At 38.6% G+C, this 23,895-nt stretch overlaps 1 protein-coding gene and 2 pseudogenes across 1 annotated transcript; all 3 read left to right on the plus strand.

Moving 5' to 3' along the window:
• The first annotated feature begins 1,152 nt into the window (after positions 1–1,152).
• Positions 1,153–2,098, plus strand: LOC130860811 (olfactory receptor 51I2-like; annotated as a pseudogene).
• An 8,272-nt stretch (positions 2,099–10,370) lies between these two features.
• Positions 10,371–11,315, plus strand: LOC130861571 (olfactory receptor 51I2-like). Its single transcript, XM_057750585.1, has one exon. The coding sequence runs from the start codon at positions 10,371–10,373 to the stop codon at positions 11,313–11,315; it is 945 nt and encodes a 314-aa protein (XP_057606568.1).
• Positions 11,316–22,734: 11,419 nt separating this feature from the next.
• On the plus strand, positions 22,735–23,515 carry LOC130860813 (olfactory receptor 51I2-like; annotated as a pseudogene).
• The last annotated feature ends 380 nt before the right edge of the window (positions 23,516–23,895 follow it).

Consider the following 23,895-nt stretch of genomic DNA (forward strand, 5'->3'; position numbering starts at 1 on the left):
GTAGCATTTCTCATCATCTCCTCTTGTTGAAGTTTGAAAGTCTGTGAGAGGAAAAATAGTGGTCTGTTATGGAAATTAAAGAATGCTGTTTTTTAACCACTCATAGGAAAAATAAAGTAATGGATAAAATGTTTTCAATGTTATAATTTTTTTCTCTCTTAATTTCTCTTAAGCTTTTGCAATTTATTTTTTGCTTGTCTGTACCATAATCTATCATTAATAATATACAGTTTCAAATACATATTTAAGTTTAATATAAATATATTCCAAGACTTTTGTCAAAGAAAGCACAATATGTAATTTATTTTCCATATAAACATGTTTTAAATAATAATGACAGCACTACTTCTATAATGCTTACTATGGATGGGACCTCTTCCAAGTTCAAGTTTTCTTTCTCTCACTCTCCCTCTCTGTTTTCCTCTCTCTTCCTCTATCTTACACATGCATGTATGTGTATCTATAGGGCAACTGTATCTTACCTCTATCTTAAAAGTAAAGAAACTGAAGAAGAGAGTTTAAGACATTTCCCTAATGTCACACAGCTATAGAGCGGAAGCACTAGAAATGAAACTCAGGATGTTCTGAACTCCATGCTCTTTACTGGTATACTATGATGCCGTTCGGGTCATGTTGATTTTCCAGGCTTCCTTCACGTACTCTTCCAGTGTGAAATGTGGGACTCTGGATCACAAAGTCACCTCAGGATGGGGATTGGATTACTAAGTTATAGTTTCAACCATGTAACTGCTTCCAAAGAAAACTTGGAGTAATTCCCTTTCTTTTTTTGGACCCTTGGTTCCTCATCTGTCAGGCTGGATATAAGTGTGAACACCTGTTGAGAATTAGCTAAGACCATGGCTATGAAATTTGGAGCATTTGATAATGAAGGCTACGGGTGAGACTTAAAGAGCTAGTCAACTACCCTGAAGCCTAATTGACTCTTAAGAAAGAACTCTTTTTCTCAGCTACTAGCATTTCATGGCCTCCTGGTCATCTTCCCAGTGTATTTTAAGAATAGAATCTATGCATAATTACAATTTCTGAACCTAAGTGTTGTTTTCCTCCCTTAGGAACAGTAGTCGTCTTGGATGCTTGATGTAATTTCTCCAAAATGTCACTCTAGCTGATGACAAATGTCCTCAGCCTCTCATGGGCAACTTCAAGATCAATGACTCTGATGCTCCCACCTTTATCCTGATGGGCTTCCCAGGAATGCAGGCCATGGAGCCCTGGCTAGCTTTCCCTCTCCTTCTGCTCTGTGCCATCTCCATTGTGGGAAACACCCTGATCCTCCTGATTGTTGAGCAAGAGCAGCGTTTGCACCAGCCCATGTACTACTTCTTGTCCCTACTCTCAGTCAGCGACTTGGGGTGTCCTTTTCCACATTGCCGGCTGTGTTGGCAGCTCTCTGCTTCCGTGCCCAGGTGATGGCCTTTAATACCTGCTTGGCCCAAATGTTTTTCATCCACTTCTTCTCTTGGACAGAATGTGGCATCCTTTTGGCTATGAGCTTCAATCGCTATGTAGCCATCTGCAAGCCACTGCGCTATGCCACAGTGCTCACTAATGCCCGCATTGTAGCGATGGGCTTGTGTACTGTCCTCCGAAGCTTTGCTCTCATCCTGGTCTTCCCACTGCTGCTACACAGACTGCCCTTCTGCCACTCTCAGGACATCCTCTCCCATGCCTACTGCCTTCACGTGGATATGATCAAGCTGGCATGCACTGATGTCTCCCTCAACAGCCATATGGACTGTCCATTGTGCTATTCACCTTTGGCCTGAACTCTGCAGGCATTCTTATCTCCTATGTACTTATCTTTCGATCAGTGCTAGCCATCGCCTCCCGAGGGGAGCGCCTCAAGATGCTCAACACATGTGTGTCCCATAGCCTAGCTGTGCTCATCTTCTATGTGCCTATGGTGAGTGTGTCTATTGTGCATCGTTTTGGTGCTGGCCTGCCCCATGCTGTCCATATCCTCATGTCTATTATCTACCTCTTTGTACCTCCCATGCTCAATCCTATCATCTATTCCATTCAGACAAAGGAGATTCAACGCAGGCTTCTCAAAATGCTCTTCAGGGTCGGGTTTTGACTCTAGTAGATCTAGAAGACCTAGAGGATTTGGGATTGGGGGCAGAGCCATCTAGACACCAGAGGAGGAGAAGATCAACCTGGAAGATGCTAGTGCTGCACTTTACATAATAGGCTCAAACATGTAGTATATTGGGCCAACACCTGCCTGGACCATATTGGCTTTTATCCAGAAATCAACTATGTCAATGTTCTCTAGAGACATAAAAATGGTCTCTTTTCAAGAAAAACCCAGAGAATGACATACACTACTGCAGGGTGGGAGGTTTTTTCCAGGAGGACCAGGGAAATCACTTGGTGACACTTGGTGACATGGCTGGGACTTCTGGTTATGGGCCTTCACAATTCTGAAGGAGACAGAGGCACAGATGGAGTGATGATGGGTTGGGTATCATATCATTACCAGTATGCAAATTCAGCTTGGGTGATTGATTTTCAGCGTTGTCAGGAGCCGGAGCCCTTCTTACCATGCTGTTTGAAAAATTAAGTTTTAGAGTCTGACAGCTGTGATGGTTAATTTTATGTATCAACTTGACTGGGCCTCAAGATGTCTAGCTATTTGGTTGAACATTATTTCTGGGTGTATTAATGAGGGTATTTCTGGATGAGATTAACATTTGAATTGGTAAACTGATAAAGCATTCTGCCCTTCCCACTGTGTGTGGGCCTCATCCAATCCACTGAATTCCTGAATAGAATGAAAAGCTGAGTACATAAGAAAGAAATCTCTGTCTGATTGTCTTTGGGTTGGGACATCAGTCTTTTCCTGCCTTTGATCTCAGATTTGGACTGAAGCTTACACCATTGCCTCTCCTGGTTCTCAAGTCTTCAAACTTGGACAGGAACTATGCCATTGACTTTCCTGGGTCTGGACTTCTTGATCTCTGTGATTGTGAGAGCCAATTCTTTAATAAATTTAAGAAATTTCTTTACACAATATCCTATTGGTTTTGTTTATCTGGATCACCCTGACTAATACAATAGTTACAATATTTAAGTAGTCAGAATTAGACTTTAGGATTCCTGGCATGTTCTTGTCACATGGGAAATCCTGAAATATATAGGTACTTGGCCCTGCCAGCGTCCATTGAACTCAACAACCCTTTGCTTATATCTCTCCTGAGACTTTCTCCCACCCTTTTATATGTCTGCTTTCCCCTCATGAAATCTGAGCTCCATAAAGCAGCAACCTTGTTAATCCCTTTGTCCATCCACACTGGACCTACTATACGCCCTTCATTCAGATTGTCTGATAATGTGAGAGCAATATGAAAGAACCATGAAAAAAATGGATGAATAAAAAGTAATGAATGAATAAGAGAAAGAAATCATGTGGCAAAACATTAATAGATGAACATATGAACTAATAATGAATTTAATAAATCATAATCTCATATTAGGAAACATTTCCTTCCCCTCTGTGCTTCATAATTCCCTCTACAGAGAGAAATGCAAATAAAAGGTGATATATTTCTTCTTATTCTTTTATTTCCCCAGCTTTATTGAGATGTAATTGACATACAAACTTGTGTAAGTTTAAAGTGTACAATATGATGATTTGCTACACATGTATATTGTGAAACGATTACATGGTAAGCTTACTTAACCCATCCAAAGAGGTGACTTCTTAAGTAAATGGACTAAGATCAGTCTTAATTTCCGCATCTCTGAAATGGGATCTCTGATTCACCTATCTCACATGTTTATTTTAAAGAGTAAATGAAATGAACAGTTCTAAAAATTATATAATAACACACACTGCTTATTTATTCTGTTTTTAATTCGGCAAGAATCAATGTAAAATTCAATGTTTAGCTTCAAAAATCATGTTTATCAGCCATAATATAAGGAAATATTTTGTCTAAGATTTTCTTGAGCCCCAAGTGGAACTGTTCCCTATCTGCTTTATGTCTCCACTGTACTTGGACTGTACTTTAATCATATCAGTTATTTTGGGCAGTTTGTCTCCTCTACTAGATTGAAAGGAACGCATGGGCAGGGACCCTGTCATATTCATCTTTGTATCCTTCAGTCTCTAACATAGGGCTTGAAATATACAAGATGTACAAAGTGGTTGAGGAATGAGTTAGTAAATGATTATATCTGCATACCAACCATCTGTTTATACTTCAAGAATTACCACAGGCTAAAATGTTTTACCCTAAAATAGATTACAATTTAATTAAAGAATAATTTTACAAGAAGATTGCATACTGTTTATTTAAATACCATATACATTATGGATCTGACCAGAGTGAATACAAAATAAATTGTACTTGAAATTTTTAAACATGCCATAAATGTACCTTCTATTTTTATATTGCTCAGACTTTACATACTATAGAGAATATACCCATAGCAATTTAAATAGAGTTCTCATACTGTGACTGACCTTTAATAGATGCTTATTTAAATATTTTTTGAAAGAATGTTGCTGTTTAATGACTTTGGAAAAAAATGATTTTTGCTCTGTTACAAATATCACGTATAATGAAGTTACTGCCATAATAAGTGGACGATATGCTTTCAGTGTCAGTATTTTTTCTTGCTTCTTTAAATCTGAAGGACTTGGAAGCAAAAATTTGGCTCATTTACATACCTGTGAATAGCTGTCTGGGAACTTTCGAGTTAACATTTTCCACATCACATTCTATAAATTAAATGTTTGGTATCCTTCTCTGGACCTTTGAAATCTGCCTGCTCTGGAAGGGGATCAGCAGATGATTCCTCTCGACAGTCTTCTTCTATTCAGCCCATTAAATAGGAAGTTCATGGCTCTGCCTGGATCTTGCCAGTAACTTGCCAGTATGGAGAAAAAACTCTGACTCTGTCCCAAGTTCACTAATGAGAACTGCGATTACAGCGACACACTCACCATCACTGGGCTCTGGTCATCCTGGTCATCAGATACATCTGATGTTAGCTCTTGGCTTCTTTAACCTCTTCCTATGATTCAACTTCATGTAGTCTTATTGGTTTTATATTCCATTCTTTTAGAAGTATCAGATGAATTACACCTAGTCTCTTTAAGCAAGATTAGGGTCACCCATCTTTTACGGGTTGGAAGCGGATCCATGGTCCATTCAGTCTGTGTGTCTGTTTGAGCTGCTGAAAGCAAATGGCAGGATATTTACTTTATTGAACAGAAGGAGAAGACATTTTCTGCACTGGTGCTCATGCTTAGAGAGCCTCCGGGACCCCCAAGATTGGAGGAGTATAGGGTGTAGGGGTTATTACTGAATTGGATCTGGGTCCTGTGTGGGGTTATTTGATCTTTTGCCCTTTTGTATACATAGCTACACAACTTTACACCTGTTTTATACCCATTCTCCTCCAGTGTTTCCTTATAATCACTCATACCTGTGCTCATATTTTCACACCTGCCAGAAATGACCCCTCTTTGTTCTTTCCTTGTCCTCTCCCTTCTGCCTGAGGCTCACTGTATCCGTTTTCTATTGCTCCTATAACAAATTATCACAAATTTAGCAACTTAAAAGAACAAAAATCTCCTATCTCATATTTCCGTAGATCAGAAATCTTGAAAACCTACATGTTTAAGGTCTCTGAAGGCTGAATTCAAGGTCATGGAAAGGCTGCATTTCTTATTTAAGGCTCTTGGGAAGAATGTGCTTTGAAGGCCATTTAAGTTGTTGGTTGAATTTAGTTCCTTATGAATATAGGACTGAAGTTTCATTTTCCTTGCTGACTAATAGCTGGACGGGGTGGTGAGGAGGGGGCTGAATTTGCTCCTGAAGGTTGTCCACATTATTTCTCATCCTTTTGATTTGGTTCCCTCCACTAATTGTGAGTTGAGTATTTCTCATGCTCTGAATCTCTCTGACTTCTCCTGCTGCGTATTTCTGATTCCAGCCTGAGAAAGTTCTGTGTTTCTAAGGGCTTATGAGAATAAATTGAGTCTACCTAGATAACCCAAAGGGAAAAAAAATCTTTAAGACCTATAATTTTAATTACATCTTCAAAGTCCCTTTTGCCATGAAATGCACATATTTATAGGTTCCAAACATGGACATCTTTGTGGGGGGGCATTCTTTCAACTGCATTCATTTCACTAATATTTGCTCATTCTTTGAGAATCTGGAGAGAGCTTACATGCACCCAGAACTCTCCCCTGACTGCCAGAGAATATTGCAAATTCCCCTCCTTTTTTTCTGCCCTAAAATCCTCCTTGTATCTATTATCATTGCATCCACTGAGCTATTATAAATGTTTCCTCACGAGTCTCCCAAACGAGACTGTGGATTCTTATACTTATTCATCTACACGTTCACATGAATACATGTATGTCTAATGCTCCGTGAATGACTTGATTTATAGTTGCTTTTGTAAACATACACCTTACACCCTATCTGTTTAGGGTAGGGATTGTGATTTGTCATACATGAAAAGATAATATCTTTTTTCATTTGAGAAAATTGAAAAATACACTTATAGAAAAGGAACAATAGACAGAGAATTCAGATAAATCCATGCCTGTTGATCAGGGCTTGGGTGATTTCCTGACCTTTTCCCGTGACAATTAGTGTGAGTATGAGACGATCTAGGAGTATATTAGGTGATGCACTAAGTCTTTTGGTTTGACTTATGTATGAGTGGGATTCTCAAAAAGCTACTGCGTTTTGAGCTACTGGTTAGTCTCAGACAAAGATTAGATGTCTGAGGGATTCTTTCTAACCCCAACTTCTTTACTGCCCTCCCTATCTGGTCCAAGTGTGCATCTCCTATTACTAATCACTATTCCTTCCAGCTATATCTGCTAGTATTTTCCTAAAACTGAGTTGTTTAAGCTATTCAAGAGCTTATTCTTATTGTGTTGTACACTTAGGTTACTATCCACTCCCAACTCTTTTATTTTCAGGTCCTAAATATTTGGGATTTAAACATAACCATTGCTATCTATTAAGTGCTATATGGCAACCAATAGGCTAAACACCTTTGCCTGTCTTCTATTGCTATTGCTCATCCCAATCATTCTATGATTTAAGTATAATTACAATCTATTTTAAAGGTAGAGAAATGAGGCTGTATGTGGATTAGAACCTGTCTCAAGGCAAGTGGACTCAAGCTCAGGTCCATCAGCTCAAAACCTTATCAGCTAATCCTCATTACCTATGTTGTCTCCCTAGTAGGTCTTCAATAAACATTTGTGAAGAAAGCACCAATGTACAGTAATACTTTCTTAATCAGGGGAAATACTTCTTATAATTTGACCTATGATTATGCTATGTGTGTAGTCAGCCACAGTGTACCAGTTCTTATCGTGCTTGGGGTCAATATCAAGTGTAATCCAGGTGAGAATTTCACATATTCTAATAGATTCAAGTGCTTAACTTATATGGGCCTTAAGAAGACTTTATAGGACACAGCATTTCTTGTGGATATTGATCATAGTTATACAGAGGAAAGGCTATAAACTAAGCTGAAAACCTAGGTTTAAATATTCTGCCACTAACAAGCTGTATAAAATTGAGATGGCTCTTTTACTTTTCTAGGCTCTAATGACCTCTTCTAAAAAATGAGGGGCTAGATACAGTATTCTTGAACGTCTTTTCCAGTTTTCTGCTCATTCCTACTCCCACATAACTCCATGAGCGGTGAACTACTAAGTGAGAGAGGGCGGAACGCTTTAGATGCTCCATATTCCCAGCTGTCTGTGAGCCCCTGAGCTGCTAAATACTCAGGGGACTTCTGCATGCAGCCTTATATTGCTCAGGCTAGGGAGCTGGCAGAGGTAAGTGAGGGTATGGGCAGGGCATGCTGGGCCCCCCTCCTGCTCTTCCTCTCTCTGCACCTTCCGTGTGTAGAGCTCTCTCAGGTAGGTGAGATGGAGTGTCAGACACTCCAAACTCAGGCCCTAAGACACTCTGACCCAGCTTAGAAACCTTGACTAATTGGAGTCAGTATTTTTTTGTTTTGTTCTGTTTTTGGGTTTTGTATTTTTTTTTTTTTTTTGATTTGTTTGTTTGTTTTTTTCCTGCATGTTTTCACCTCTATCACCTTCTTGGTTCTATGTTTTCTATTTGTTACTCTTGTTCTCTGAAATCCTACCATGCTTTTTGTTTCAGACATTTTTTTCTCAACAGGGATACTCTATCAGGCTGTAGTTTGGATGTAGATGTCTTGGTATTAAAAAGCACCCCCACACTTTTCTCAGCATAAACTGATATGGGGGGGCGGTGTCTATAAAAAGATACTGGCTGCTTTGCAAGCCATTTGGCAATATCCTATTTAGTGCTAAAAATAACTCCAAGTAAAAGGTGTCTGCATATTGCACACAATGGCAAACACAATTGTTTAGGAAGAGCTTGCAGATAGGGAAAACAAAGAGATTCTATGAATATAGAATAAAGAAAAAAATGCACCCTGAGAAGAAAGGATAGAGGAGTCCTAATGCAGATAGAGGAACAAAGGCAGAAGAAAGGCTGGAGGTGAGGGTTTAGAGCATGTTTAGAACTCAAAGTTGTGAAGTATTTGCTCTTAAGAGTTTTCACAACAGTTTACTTTTGGATTTTCACAACCTCATTAGCAAAGTTCCTTAGCCTCTCCAATTTACAACAAAGAGAATCAAAGCCCAGAAGGGATCAGTGACCTCCTGAGTGTATCTCCTGTGCTAGGCATTGCACTGAGCACAGTAGGGACTGAAACAATGAATAGGAGCCGGAGTTGAGTTCTTGGAGCTGGTAAGTCAGGAGGGAAGATAAGATTCATAATTCAATAGGAATTGCTATAGCTCCATAATAGGAAGCTATAATGCAGGACAAGCAGAGAAAGGGGCACAAAAGGATATGCAAACCTATAGCTATGAGAGTGATGGAGAGTGGGAAGAAGTTACTGCCACTGGCGATGACCAGTCAAATTTTCATGGAGGAGAGAGGACATCATTGATCCTGGGCTCCGGAAGATGGACTAATGGGTGTGTTCACACATTCTGGGCAACTCTGGGAGCTGGGGAGCTGTAGTTCATGTTTGAATAACAGCAAATAGACCAATCTGGGTATTTGAGGTACAAGTAAGGAAATTTTAAGAATTGAGACCAGAAATATTGATTTAGTACTGACCACAGAGGGCCTTTAATTCTATACTAAAGAGTTTGGATTTGACTCTTTAGTAATGAGGGGACATTCAAGGTTTCTAATCAGATCAGTGCCCTTTTCAGATTTGCTCTTTGAATATATTAGTCCTATTCCAGATTAGAGAATGAAATAGAGGTATGAGATTCATTGGAGGCATTATTATGGTATAAAAATGGGACTTCTTGGATCTGAAGTGTGAGAATATAAGTGGAAGGAAACAGAAAAAGATGCTGGCAGAGGCACTTAGTGGTCAGTATTTACATTGGCTATTGCCACTTTCATGTAGTAGGTAAAGGAAAGAAAGAGTCAATGTGATGTTTGGATTTTGAGTCTCAATCTCAGGCATATTGATAGTATTATTCAAAGAGATGGAGAACACAGATAAGAGCCAATTCCACAGTATTGATTGTTATTAATAATAATTATTGATTATTATGATTATTAATCCTGTGGTTTCAGGAGCTAGATGCTATTCAGTTCTGAAATTATGAAGAAAAGACTTTCAGTAAATTAAGCTATTCATGGACAAAAGTAATGTCATAAGGTAAATGGATAGAAGAATGAAAAGATGAGCAGAAATATTGTGGTCTAGTGCAACTTGATGACTGTCTGGAAGGTTATCTCTGTGGATGGATATCTTTCTGTGCGTCTATCTTCTGTCTGGATGAATGGAAAGAAGAACCGGGGAACTATATAGGAGTGAGAAAGCCGGGGAGTCATGATAAGGTAGCAAATGTTCAGTAGAGTGAGAGAGTGGAAAGAGGAAAAGTTTATGGTTTGACAAATAACTGGAATGCTCAGGAAGAGGGCAGAAAAGCCCAAGAAGTAGTCATCAGGGTAATTTTGCCTTAGGTCGTGAAGAAAGTGATGCCTGTAGATTGATAACCAGTTAATAGCTGTGAATGTGAGAAAGAGTGCCATGGACATAGGCACAGGCACAGAGGAAGGCAATGTGACCTGTTTCGCCAGCTGGATAAACTGAAAAAACTCACAATTCCAGAAATCATGGTGACAATGAGAGGCAAGGATGGATGATTTGGTGAACCAAATTAATTAATGCTATAAAGTGAAAGGCTGGATGGTATAGGAGAGTCTTAAAATATTAGGTGTAGGTCATAAATAAACTGCCTGTCTGTCTTCTCTACAGGACAGTGGTCCTACAGTCTAAGCATTTGTCCCAGCATGGGAGGCAACCCCCACAACAGCTCAGAGTTGCCAACTTTCACCCTGACAGGGCTCCCAGGGCTGGAGACTTCCCAGCACTGGATGTTTTTGCTCCTCGGGGCCCTCTACATTGTCTCCATTGTGGGCAACGCCCTTATCCTTTTCATAGTCAAGGAGGAGCAACGCTTGCATCAGCCTATGTACTACTTCCTGTCCCTGCTCTCAGTTAACGATCTAGGTGTGTCTTTCTCCACACTGCCCACTGTGCTAGCCACATTTTGCTTTCACTTAAGGAAGGTCAGCTTTGATTCTTGCATGGCTCAAATGTTCCTCATCCACCTCTTCTCTTTCATGGAGTCTGGGATCCTGCTGGTTATGAGCTTTGACCGCTATGTGGCCATCTGTAACCCACTGCGCTATACCATCCTGCTCACAGATGCCCGTGTTGTCTGCATGGGCTTGTCTGTCATCATCCGCAGCTTCTGCATGGTCTTCCCACTGCCTCTCCTTCTGAAGAGGTTGCCCTTCTGCAAGGCCAATGTACTGTCCCATGCCTACTGCCTGCATCCAGATCTGATCCACCTTCCCTGTGGTGACATTACCATCAATAATATTTTTGGTCTCTTCATTGTCATCTCTACCTTTGGCCTGGACTCTGCACTCATTCTCCTGTCCTATGTGCTCATACTGCGCTCTGTAGTCGCCATTGCATCCCGGGAGGAACGGTTAAAGACACTCAACACGTGTGTGTCACACATGTGTGCTGTGCTCATCTTCTATGTGCCCATGGTTGGTGTGTCCCTGGCTGCTCGCTATGGGAGGCATACCCCACAGTATGTGCACACACTCCTGTCCCTCATTTATCTTTTTGTGCCTCCAATGCTCAACCCTGTCATCTATTCCATCAAAACCAAAGAGATTCGATGGAGGCTTGGCAGAATGCTAGTGGGAACAAAGTTTTAAGCCTGAGGAATATGGAAAGACCAAAACTCAAAGGATATTTACTGTTACTCCACAAATTGGAGTTTTCAAGACCTGTTTTGAAAGACTTTTTAAAATTCCTTTTGGGCATGAATCTACTGTTAGGATTTCCACCACCAGATGTTTGATGATATCCTGGCCCTAGTTAAGACCCAAGCCAACAGGTTTTGGCAAGGTACACTGGGTAGTAATTTAGCAAAAAAACACAAAAAAATTGTTCTGTTTTCTTTTTTAATCCAAAAATGTACATCCTTAAAATCAGTCCCTCATTTTGTCACACTGTGTTTCTATTATTCCTGTTTTGAGTAAATCATCACAAAATAAATTGCTTATTACCATAGGAACACTGTCACAATGGTTTACTGATTCTTCCCCAAGGCTATGACGTAGATAGTTCTATTCTTAATTCTTAGTGGAATCTCCATATTGTTTTCCATAGCAATTGGACTATTTTACATTTCCAACAACAGTATACAAGAATCTGATATCCTCAACACTTATCTTTTGTTGTTGTTATTTTTTTTAATTGTCATCTTGACATATTTAATTATGGTTTCAATATGCATTTTCATGATGATTAGTGACACTGAACATTTTTTTCATATACCTGTTGGCCATTTGTATATCTTCTTTGGAGAAACTTCCATTAAACTCCTTATGGCATAGTAAAATGAGGTTATCAGATGTGTTTTCGTTTTTGTTTTTTGCTACTGTAGGAGTTCCTTACATGTTTTGGAGGTGAACCCAAAAACAGATACTTACTTAGATGCTTAGAAGTAAACTTGAATGAATGGACACAAAAGCATGTGCCTTGGTGGAAAGATTAAACAAATATTGAAGGTGTCATTTTTTTCCCCAATTCAATTGACTTAATTCTAAATAATCTGGGAAATACAACATGATTTGAAAATTAATTTAGAATTCTTCTACAATTGAGATTACTCTCTCTCTCAAAATTTCTAAAAAAAAAAAAAAAAGAAATGGAACAAGACAAAAGTAGACCTCCCAAATGTTGAAACATGAAGGAAAAAACAAAATAGCTATACCAATCAAAAAAGGAGATATGGTTGCAAGAACAGTTTTCTAGGATAGGATAGCTTAGAAGAATGTATGAATCACAGTAAAGTAGTACTTCAAATAAAACATTTTATGAAAAGTATTTATTGTATACTGTTTTTCTTGGTAAAAACTCTAAGATATAATATTATTGTCAAACATTCATACATTTGCATAGAAAAAGTATTTGGAAGAAGTAACAAAAAGGTGTTAGTTGTTTCTGGTTAGTGAGACTTGGGAAGGTTTATTATCTATTTATCTGTGTTTTCTACTTTTCTATAAAATATATACATTATATTTTAGTAAAATGAGAGCGAGGGTGTGTGTGTGTATGTGTGAGAGAGAAGCAAAGAAAAATAATCTGAGAGTTGGAGAAGATCAGCCTCGTGAGGGAGAAGTCTAAGTATTTCTGCCCCTGCTGGCTCCCTGCCAAGGTGCTTTCCAAATGCTTCTCTCTGCTCATCTCAAGGGATAAGTGGTTCTTTTCCTAGGAGAGCCATTCCCTTCCAGATGTGACTATGGGCTGTGGAGGGTCCACGTCACTATCCATGGGGGCCTGATTCTGGGCCCCAAGAGACTCATCTTCCCAGGTGCGTATTGGAAACACATCAAATGTTCACTCCCTGTATCCCAATTCACCAGAAGCCTATGCTAGCCAGAATGCTCACTCTGTAGTCAAAGGATAATTAGTTTAAAACAAATGACAGACTATTTACCTATGGCAGGTCTGATCTCTTTATTCAACTGGACTAACTACACTAGTCATTTAAATTCGCCGATGCTCATTTTACCAGCTGCAAAGTAATACTAAGGATAACATTTCTTGATAGCTTATTACATGATACTCAAGGTTCAAAGGTTATTTTATTATGTATTTTATTATTAAAAAAATCATTAGGTCCTATCAGCAAGCCTATGATGTGGATAAAATTATTATTCTTGTTTTAAAGGTGAAGACTGAGACAGAATAGGTTAATCATCTAAGATCACATAGTTAATAAGTGGAGGGGCAGGAGGTGAACTCAGGCAGTCTAACTTCTGAATCCAAGTTACTATGATTTTGAATCAGTGACACTGCTTTGAAAAATGTTGCAAATCTTCTTTATGTGTATTGCCTTCTACAGTGAAACATATTTAACACCGATGGTCTTAGTTTGGGCTGGAGATCTGGGAGATTCCAAATGACAAAGGAGGCTCCTCTGTGGCTATCTACTGAGCACTCACGATGTGCCAGGACTCATGTTAGTACAGAAGGGATCCACGGAGAGTAAAGCAGAGAGGGACTTACCCTGTGAACTCACAGTGTGGCCATACAGCATAATGGTTCAGAGGGCCTAGATTCTAATGCTAGTCCTGCCACTTATATTTTTTGTGATTTTGAAAAAGTTATTTAATTCACTGTGCTTCCGTTTCCTTATGTGCAAAATACACGAGGGTGAGTCAAAAAGTATCCGCACTCTGGTTATATTAAAACTTCTATGAATTCTACAGCCAGGGTGGATAATTTTTGACTCACCCTCATAGATAATAATAATATCTGCTTAATAAGGCTGTTGTGAGGTTTAAAGGAATTAATGAAGTTGACCAACACATAAAATGCTCAATAAGTAAACGTAAATGTTATAATTCAGTGAGAAGAGTTGCGATCCTGGGAGATAAGATACATGATTACTGTTTGGAGTACCTCAGAAAAGGGACATCTAACACAGCCTTTAGATTTCTCTAGTATACATTAGTTTGGATTAATTAAGGTAGAAAACTGAATCAGATACTTTACAAAGATTCTATCCAGGAATGAAAAGAGGGTTTAGATTGTGAACAGTTTTGTTTAAAAAAAGATGAAGTAATGGCCCAGCTGTGGGCCTTTCTGCAGTTCAGTACTGTGGGACTGATACATATCTAGATATATTGACACAAAAGCAGAGTTTGCACAGGTGTGTGCATGTCATATGTTCTTGAACATGTGATTCACTAAGCAGTATGGTGATATATTTTGCAGAAACTATGGAAAGAAGGCTGATAGTGTTATGCTGATGATGCAGTTATGGTAAAGATATTAGTTGTATGTTCACTATTTGCTAAGCATTGTGCTGGGTGTTTTGAGTATATTAAAAAAATAAGAAGGCACAGACTGTTTCATCGAATTTATGTATTAAGGTAGGAAAGAGGCATGGAATAAATAATTTATTTTTTATATTAAATTACTTAATCACAACTTTGCAAGGAACTAGAAAAGATCAATGGAGAATGTAACATAAGCATTTCTTAGGCTAGGAGGTTAGGGGAATCTTTCACAGGGCAATTTAAGCTAGGAGATGGTGGATCCAGCTATCGGAAGGGAAGCTGAGTAGGGAAAAGCTTCTAAGACTTGAGAAACAGCATTTGTGAAGGCCACATGGAAGGAGTAAACTTTGCATATTCAAGAAACTGGAAGATCATTTTGGTTGCAACAGAAAAAAAATAAAGGGAAAATGACTCAAAGTTTGGAAGAAAGACAGTTATATCACATAGGGTCATATAAAAGGTTGGACTTGATTATAAGGGAATGGAAATAATATGATGGAATTATGCTTAATATTTCTGCAATTTGGAAAGTGAATTGGAAAAGGGCTTAATACTATAAGGGAATCAGTTAAGACTGTTCTAATTATCTAGGATTGACATTGATATTCTGACTAGGGAGTAACTGGGAATGGAAATACGTCAATCAAATAGATATTTAGGAGGTAAAATTGAAAGCGCATCATATTTCCGCAGGTAGAGTTCACAAGGTTCGGTACATTTATTGAGCTCTCTTCTATCTTCCCCTGAACATCTCTAATTCACCCTTTAGGACTCAGTCTGAACTAATCTTCCTAATGGTTCCAATTCATAGCACTCTAAACTTCTTTTCTGAAGATGATTAACATGAAATTATTTGTTTAGACTCTTGTCCTGATCACCGTGAGAGCAGAGAGGAGGCTTATCCTCTTCTGTTATATCTCAGAATCCCCTCGGTGTAGTTCTGCCTCATAGGAACTCCCACTAACCAAGGCAATGACATATGCATGATGCTGTCAATTAACAATGAGATAGAGTTATTACACAGGCAGAAATTATCTTCTCAACCTGACTAGCGCATCCTACCTGGTGGGAGACATCACAATTACATTTGAGACGGACAAAGAATAAGGGGCATAATCATAAAATTCAAAAGTTTTCTATCTTAAATTCTGACGGGCAAATAAACTTCTCCAAAAGCTCCAGCATTAACCCCTTATTCCCTGGAACTTAGTGGGTCAGTCATGTCATCTTATAACTGCTTGCTTGAAGCTGTCCTTTAATTCCCTGTGTTCTTGGCTTTAATCTTCTCTACCAGTTGGTGATTGTGCTTGCAGGCATGTATGTGTGTGAGTATATTTCTTTATAATTGTGGTTTTTCATCCAGATTGGAATCTTGGCTTCTCCAACAACTGTATTTTTTTTAAAGAACTTTTATTGAGACACAGTTAACATACATAAACTTCATATATTTAGAGTATACAATTTGATATCCCAATCTCCCCATTTATTCCCCCCCAACCTTCCCTGCTTTCCCCACTTGGTGTCCATATGTTTGTTCTCTACATCTGTGTCTCTATTTCTGCCTTGCAAACAGGTTGATTTGTACCATATTTCTATATTCCACACATATGTGTTAATATACAATATTTGTTTTTCTCTTTCTGACTCATTTCACTCTCTATGACAGTCTCTAGGTCCATCCATGTCTCTACAAATGTCCCAGTTTCATTGATTTTTACAGCCGAGTAATATTCCATTGTATATATGTACCACATCTTCTTTATCCATTCATTTGTCAATGGACATTTAGGTTGCTTCCATGTTCTGGCTATTGTAAATAGTGCTGCCATGAACATTGGGATGCATGTGTCTTTCTGAATTATGGTATTCTCTGGGTATATGCCCAGCAGTGGGATTGCTGGGTCATATGGTAACTCTATTTTTAGTTTTTCAAGGAACCTCTAAACTGTTCTCCATAGTGGCTGTATCAATTTACATTCCCACCAACAGTGCGAGAGCATTCCCTTTTCTCCACACCCTCTCCAGCATTTACTGTTTGTAGATTTTCTGATGATGCCCATTCTGACTGGTGTGAGATGATACCTCATTGGAGTTTTGATTTGCATTTCTCTAATAATTAGAGATATTGAGCAGCTTTTCATGTGCCTCTTGGCCGTCTGTTTGTCTTCTTTGGAGAAATGCCTATTTAGGTCTTCTGCCCATTTTTTGATTGCGTTGTTTGTTTTTTTGATATTGAGCTGAATGAACTGTTTATATATTTTGGAGATTAATCCTTTGTCTTTCGTTTGCAAGTATTTTCTCCCATTCTGAGGGTTGTCTTCTTGTCTTGCTTATAGTTTCCTTTGCTGTGCAGAAGCTTTGAAGTTTCATTAGGTCCCACTTATTTATTTTTGTTTTTATTTCCATTACTCTAGGGGGTAGATCAAAAAAGATCTTGCTGTGATTTATGTCAAAGAGTGTTCTTCCTATGTTTTCCTCTAGGAGTTTTATAGTTTCTGGCCTTATATTTAGGTGTTTAATCCATTTTGAGTTTATTTTTGTGTATGGTGTTAAGGAGTGTTCTAATTTCATTCTTTTACATGTAGCTGTCCAGTTTTCCCAGCACCGCTTATTGAAGAGGCTACCTTTTCTCCATTGTATATCCTTGCCCCCTTTGTCATAGATTAGTTGACCATAGTTTATCTCCAGACTTTCTATCCTGTTCCACTGATATATGTTTCTGTTTTTGTGCCAGTATCATACTGGCTTGATCACTGTAGCCTTGTAGTATAGCCTGAAGTCAGGAAGCTTGATTCCACCAACTCCGTCTTTCCTTCTCAAGATTGCATTGGCTATTTGGGGTCTTTTGTGTTTCTATACAAATCATAAAATTTCTTGTTCTAGTTCTGTGAAAAATGCCATTGGTAATTTGATAGGGATTGCATTGAATCTGTAAATTGCTTTGGGTTGTATAGTCATTTTCATAATGTTGGTTCTTCCAATCCAAAAACATGATATGTCCCTCCATCTGTTTGTGTCATCTTTGATTTCTTTCATGAGTGTCTTATAGTTTTCTGAGTACAGGTCTTTTACCTCCTTGGTGAGGTTTATTCCTAGGTATTTTATTCTTTTTGTTGCAATGGTGAATGGGATTGTTTCCTTAATTTCCCTTTCTGATCTTCCATTGTTAGTGTATAGAAATGCAAGAGATTTCTGTGTGTTGATTTTGTATCCTGCAACTTTACCAAATTCATTGATTAGCTCAAGTAGTTTTCTGGTGACATCTTTAGTATTTTCTATGTATAGTATCATGTCACCTGTGAACAGTGACAGATTGACTTCTTGTTTCCGATTTGGATTTCTTTTATTTCTTTTTCTTCTCTGATTGCTGTGGCAAAGACTTCCAAAACTATGTTGACTAGTAGTGGTGAGAGTGGACATCCTTGTCTGGTTCCTGACCTTAGAGGGAATGCTTTGAGTTTTCCACCATTGAGAATGATGTTTGTTGTGGTTTTGTCATATATGGCCTTTATTACGTTGAGGTAGTTTCCTTCTATGCCCACTTTCTGGAGAGTTTTTATCATAAATAGGTGTTGAATTTTGTCAAAAGCTTTTTCTGCATCTGTTCTCCTTTGTCTCTGGATGTGGGGTGTCTTTTTTCCAGTGCCTTTCTGTCAATGATTGTTCAGCAGTTAGTTGTAATTCTGGTGCCCTTGCAAGAGGGAGTGAGTGCACGTCCTCCTACTCTGCCATCTTGATTCCTTTCCCTCCAATAACTTTCTGATCTTGGCAAGTGTCATGAACTCCCTGAATCTTGGATATCTCATTTATAAAAAGAAGACAATAATATAACTGACAAGGATTCTGTGAATATTAAATAATTATTATAACTTTATATTAATAATAATTAAATGATGTACGCAAAGATTCTAATAAGTTTATGGCATGTAGTATAAGGTCAATCAATGTTAACTGCAATATTTTTCATAGCCTATGTTTTTAATTAGGTTAAGCTGGTCAAATGTTAAATCTCTGGTAATCATTATTGTTTATAAAGGTATCATCTTTTTATTTCTTGTGGCTATTTACTGATTGATTATAAAAAGACAGATCTATGTTTCTCATTTCTAAAAAATTAGAGATACTTTTCTTTGCCTGCTCTTTCTCCATTCTCACACACACATTTGCACACACTGTCACACAAGTGCATGCACAAATACAGACACTACAAGCAGACACTAACAAAGACCTTCAGAGACCCTAAGTGCTGAAGAGTTTTGGTGTTCTTCTATATAAATTTTAAAATAATTGAAAAATGAAACCCTAAAATGTTTACTAAAGTCCTATACATTTCCGGTTTCTTATAAGCAAGACATTGATGGTTTGATGTTTTAAAAATTTGTTTATATATAGAATACATAGATTTTTAGTGTTTTATTTCTCTATGGCCCTACTTCTTCGTGTTTTTTTTTTTTTTCTGCCTACTGAAAAATCCAGTACTGATTTTAGGCATTATAAAAGGTATCTGAAGTAAGTCAGAAAGAGAAAGACAAATATTGTATGCTAACTCATATATACGGAATCTAAAAATGGTACTGATGAACTCAGTGCCAAGACAAGAGCAAGGATGCAGATACAGAGAATGGACTGGAGAACTCGAGGTTTGGGGGGGGGGGTGAAGGGGAAGCTGAGACGAAGTGAGAGAGTAGCATAGACATATATATACTACCAACTGTAAAATAGATAGCCAGTGGGAAGTTGCTGTATAACAAAGGGAGTTCAACTCGAGGATGGATGGTGCCTTAGAGGACTGGTACGGGGAGGGTGGAGGGGAGTCGAGAGAGGGAGGGAATATGGGGATATGTGTATAAATACAGATGATTGAACTTTGTGTACCTCAAAAAAAATTAATTAATTAAAAAAAATAAAGCTAAGAGGAAACACTTAAAAAAAAAAAAAGGTATCCATCAGGTTTTCTCCAATGATTAAATGAGCTAGTCTAGGCATTTATGCTCCAATTTTACAAATGAGAAATTTGGAACTTGAACAAACCAAATAATTTTCTTAAGGACACTCACTTAGACAGGGAAGGTGGTCGTTTTGAACCTAGATCTGCACAAAGGGTAAAAAACTGAGTTTGCAGCTACAGAAGGGTTTTCCCCAGTGCAGGATCTTCAGTACTAAATCCAGTACAGTTCCAGGCAAACCAGGATGGTCACTATTTGCTGACTATAACTAGTTAAACTCTTGGTGGTTACGTTATTCTGTTTCTTGAAATGTATTTGGGTTGTGACATAATTAGTAAAATGATTCCTAATTTGGAAATCAGTAAGACTTAGAGGGTCTTGGATTCACTTCAGCTCTTTTTGACTAACTGAATGGGTTCTTTCAGTTCCTCTTCTATAAAATGAAGGACAACACAGTCATAACTCAATTTCTTTGAAGCCTGTAAGGGGGAGAAAAGCCAGGGCACAGAGCAGCCATCACTCAAGATTTTTTACACTCCCTGCTGCCCCAGCCTCCTCTCTAAGCCCCAGGACTTACCAGGCCCAAGGGACCCTGAAGAGGCAGCTTTATAGCTCAGGGGAGGGAGGCTGGCTGGGAGGTTGTGTACAGAAGAGTCCTCCATGTTCCTTACTAGGAGACACTTCACTTCTCCTCTCATTACTAGAGCTGCCCTGGGGAGGTAAGTTGGGACTTCAGCCCTCCCCTCACAGAGAGGTCGGTAGAAACCACATTCATGGCTTCAAAATCCTAAAGTGATTAAGGTATACATATCTGAAGGAGAGTTTGTTTGTGATCTCAGTGTAGAGATTTTCTCTGTACTCCACTTCTGCCCCAGACCACTACTCTTCACCTTTAGCCTTGGGTGCCTGAAATCCCAAAGTTTTTGTTTGGTGGGAATGTTTCAGTGTAATTAGCTCACACTCCAGCATTCTCACTGGGAAGTGATGCCCAGCCAATGCGAAAGGAGAGAGGCTTTGGTTGGGAAACTGAAGGTGGTAAGGCAGTATGGAAAGAATAACAAGGAATCTCAGCCCCTAAATATCCCTCTTTATTCCCCCTTTCTTGGTTGATATTTATTTAGTACATATCTTGCACAAGAGTCCTGAATATAAATTTTATATGTTTTACTCTGCATCTTTACTATACTACAGCTGTAAAAATAAAGTATAAAGAGGTAAACGAAATTCATAGCTGGTATGTGCTAAAGATGAGATAAAAACTCACTAATCAGATGTTAGGAGAGTTATTTTAACTTTATCTAAATTTATTTTACACTTAATGAGGGTCATAATACATTCTTCCTAAGATAGTTTATTTATCTATTTAATCAATATTTATTAATTAGAACTAGAACTGGTAATCTCTGAATTCTCTTCCAGGACTCTACATCCAGTGACGTGGTTAAGCATTGAGGATAAAATGAGAAGAAAAAGAAATAACTATGGGAGGTTATAATTCATTGCGGGACAAAGATACTAATCAAATGACCAAACAGATATATAATCATTCACCGTAACCCTAAAGTGTGTTAAGGGTCATGAAGAAAAGTACGTGTGAGGATAAATAACAGGGACATACAACCATGAGCAGAGAAATAATGAATGATTAGAATAATTGGAAGATAACAAGTTCCCAGGTACTGCATATGCTGCTGTATGCCGTGGTAAGACTGTTTAAATTCTTACTTGAATCTTTATCTTAAGAACAAAGGGAAACCATTGGGAGGTTTTCTGTAGGAGTGTAACATCATTTGATTTGTATTATCAACAAATAATTTGGCTGCTTTGTGAAAAATGGATGAGAGAGGGTCATGGCACTGAGCTGGGTGATCAGCAAGAAAGGTCCTGCAGATAGCCTGATGAAAAATGCTGAGGGATAGATTAGTATGATAGATTGGGTAGATGGATTAGCTGGAAGTGAGACAGATAGGAGCACCAGTGTTAAGTATATTTTGGAAAAGTAGTAATAGATTAATTAGATTTGTAAATGGGAGAGGGTGAGAGATTCCGCCTAAGTCTTTCTGGCTTTAGGGAATGGATAGATGCTGATGACATTTATGAGAGGAAAATATTGCAGAGGACCAAGTATGGTGATTAACAAAAGCTCAGATTTGCACATGTTATGTTTGAGAGGCAGATGAGTTATTACAATTGATAACCCAATAGGAAGCTGGAAGTTTGACTGTATAGCTAGAAGAGACATCTGAGCTAGAGACATAAATTTGGGATGATTGACATACAGAGAAGAGATAAGAAGGACATTATGAGTAGAAAATAATTTTGAACATATGAAAGAGAGCAGAGAAATGAGTGATTACTAGAAGAATATGTGGGAGCAATAAAGAGGGTTTTTTGTTGTTCTTGCTGTTGTTTGTTTGTTTTCTTTGATTGTATATCCTGAAATTGATCCTCAATAAGAAAGAAGTTGGTGTTGGATGTGAAGCAAGTAGGCATGACCTAAATCCCTGATTTTCAAACTTGGTTGCCTATTGGAATTGCCTGGGTAGTTTTAAAAAATATATTGATTCTTGAGTCCAAGTGCTAGAGATTTTGATTTAATCCATATGAGTGGGGCCCAGACAAAGGAGTTTGTTATTTTAAGCTCCTCAATTGAATCTAGCATACAGCACAGTTTGAGAAATCTTAATTTAAACAGCGGGAAAGCACATGAATATGCAAGAAAGAAAAACCAAGAGCAATCAGGAGAGGAGGGGCATGAGATTCTGGACCCTTGGTGGATAAGTGGGGAACTCACACAACAAAGAAAGGATGAGGGGCTGGAGTGAGATGCTCCAGTGCAGGCAGGAGAGAAGACACAGCTTAGAGTACAGACAAAAATGTCATCACTTGCACACATGGGGATGCATTAGCAAGTGGAGAGTATTAAGGAAGGCCCTTGTGGAGGGCATACTGTACTTCACTTCTGGAAGAAGGTCATGGCTAGAACTGGTAGAAAGAAAGGACAAAATCATTTTTTGCTATTGGGGACAGATTTGAATATTCCTGAAAAGAATACAGAGACAGGAAGAATAAGATATAGTGTCCAAAAAAAGAGTCAAATGACTTTTGTGGAGAAAGAATTGGAGCCCATGACCCAACTGTAGACATGATCAGAATGCAGAAAGCCTGAGATGTAACCAATGACCCTTAGCTTGCTCCTTCCTCATCTTTCAGGATCTTTGGTGTGCAATCTGAGTAGTCTCATCCCTTCCATCCTGGACAGTGACCACTCCTTCCACTGTCTAATCTCACTTCACTCTGGTTGTATTTCCTCAAAAAGATACTCAGCGACCCTCATGGGAAGTTTTGGGACTAACATCTCAAGCATGAGCAGCTTCACACTAACTGGCTTCTCAGAGATGGAGGAATTGGAGTACTGGTTAGCTGTCCTCCTCTTGCTGCTTTATGCTGTTTCCATCCTGGGCAACATCCTCATTCTCTTCATCATAAAGGAGGAGCAGAGCTTGCACCAGCCAATGTACTACTTCCTGTCTCTGCTGTCTGTCAATGACCTGGGTGTGTCCTTTTCTACGTTGCCTACTGTACTGGCTACCTTGTGCTTTCATGCACCAGAGACTGCCTTTGATGCCTGCCTGACCCAAATGTTCTTCATCCACTTTTTCTCCTGGACAGAGTCTGGGATCTTGCTGGCCATGAGTTTTGACCGCTATGTGGCCATCTGTAACCCCTTGCATTATTCCACAGTGGTCACTGATACCTGGGTGTCTCACATAGGCATATCCATCATCATCCGCAGCTTCTGCATGGTCTTCCCACTTCCATTTCTTCTGAAGAGGTTGCCCTTCTGTAAAGACAACATACTGACCCATTCCTACTGCTTGCACCCGGACCTGATTCACCTGGCCTGTGGAGATACCACTATCAACAGCATGTATGGATGGCCTGTTCATTGTCATCTCTGCCTTTAGTGTAGACTCGGTGCTCATCCTCCTCTCCTATGTGCTCATACTAAACATGATAGACGTTTCTTTGTTACAGAAAGATTCACTTTCCAGCTCTTGGTTGGATAACGGCCACTGGGACACGTGCACACACACACACACAACCTGCTTATAGTGATGATAGATTATAGAGACATTTGTTGAGGAGGCATAAAATTAAAAGCTCATATTTTCTTAGTAAGGAAAAAAATCCATCATATATATGTACGTATATATGTATGTATGTATATGTTTTACTCCTGCCTAATAAATGTTGACCAATTCCCTAACTAACAGACTTGTGGGAAAAAAGGTTTTTTGTCTGGGATAAATTGCATTTGTTCAAACTATTCAAATAAGTAAGTAGAGTACTGATACCTAAATAAATTATAAATTATGAATCTGTTTATAATATTTTTGTGTGAACTAAATGTTAAAAGGGTTCTATAAGAAATTATAATGAAAACATAGCAGAAAGAGTTTAAAAATAAAGACCAGTTGTCCAGTTTATACCTG

The sequence above is a fragment of the Hippopotamus amphibius genome, chromosome 9, assembly GCF_030028045.1.
Source record: "Hippopotamus amphibius kiboko isolate mHipAmp2 chromosome 9, mHipAmp2.hap2, whole genome shotgun sequence".
In the NCBI taxonomy this organism is placed as follows: Eukaryota; Metazoa; Chordata; class Mammalia; order Artiodactyla; family Hippopotamidae; genus Hippopotamus; species Hippopotamus amphibius.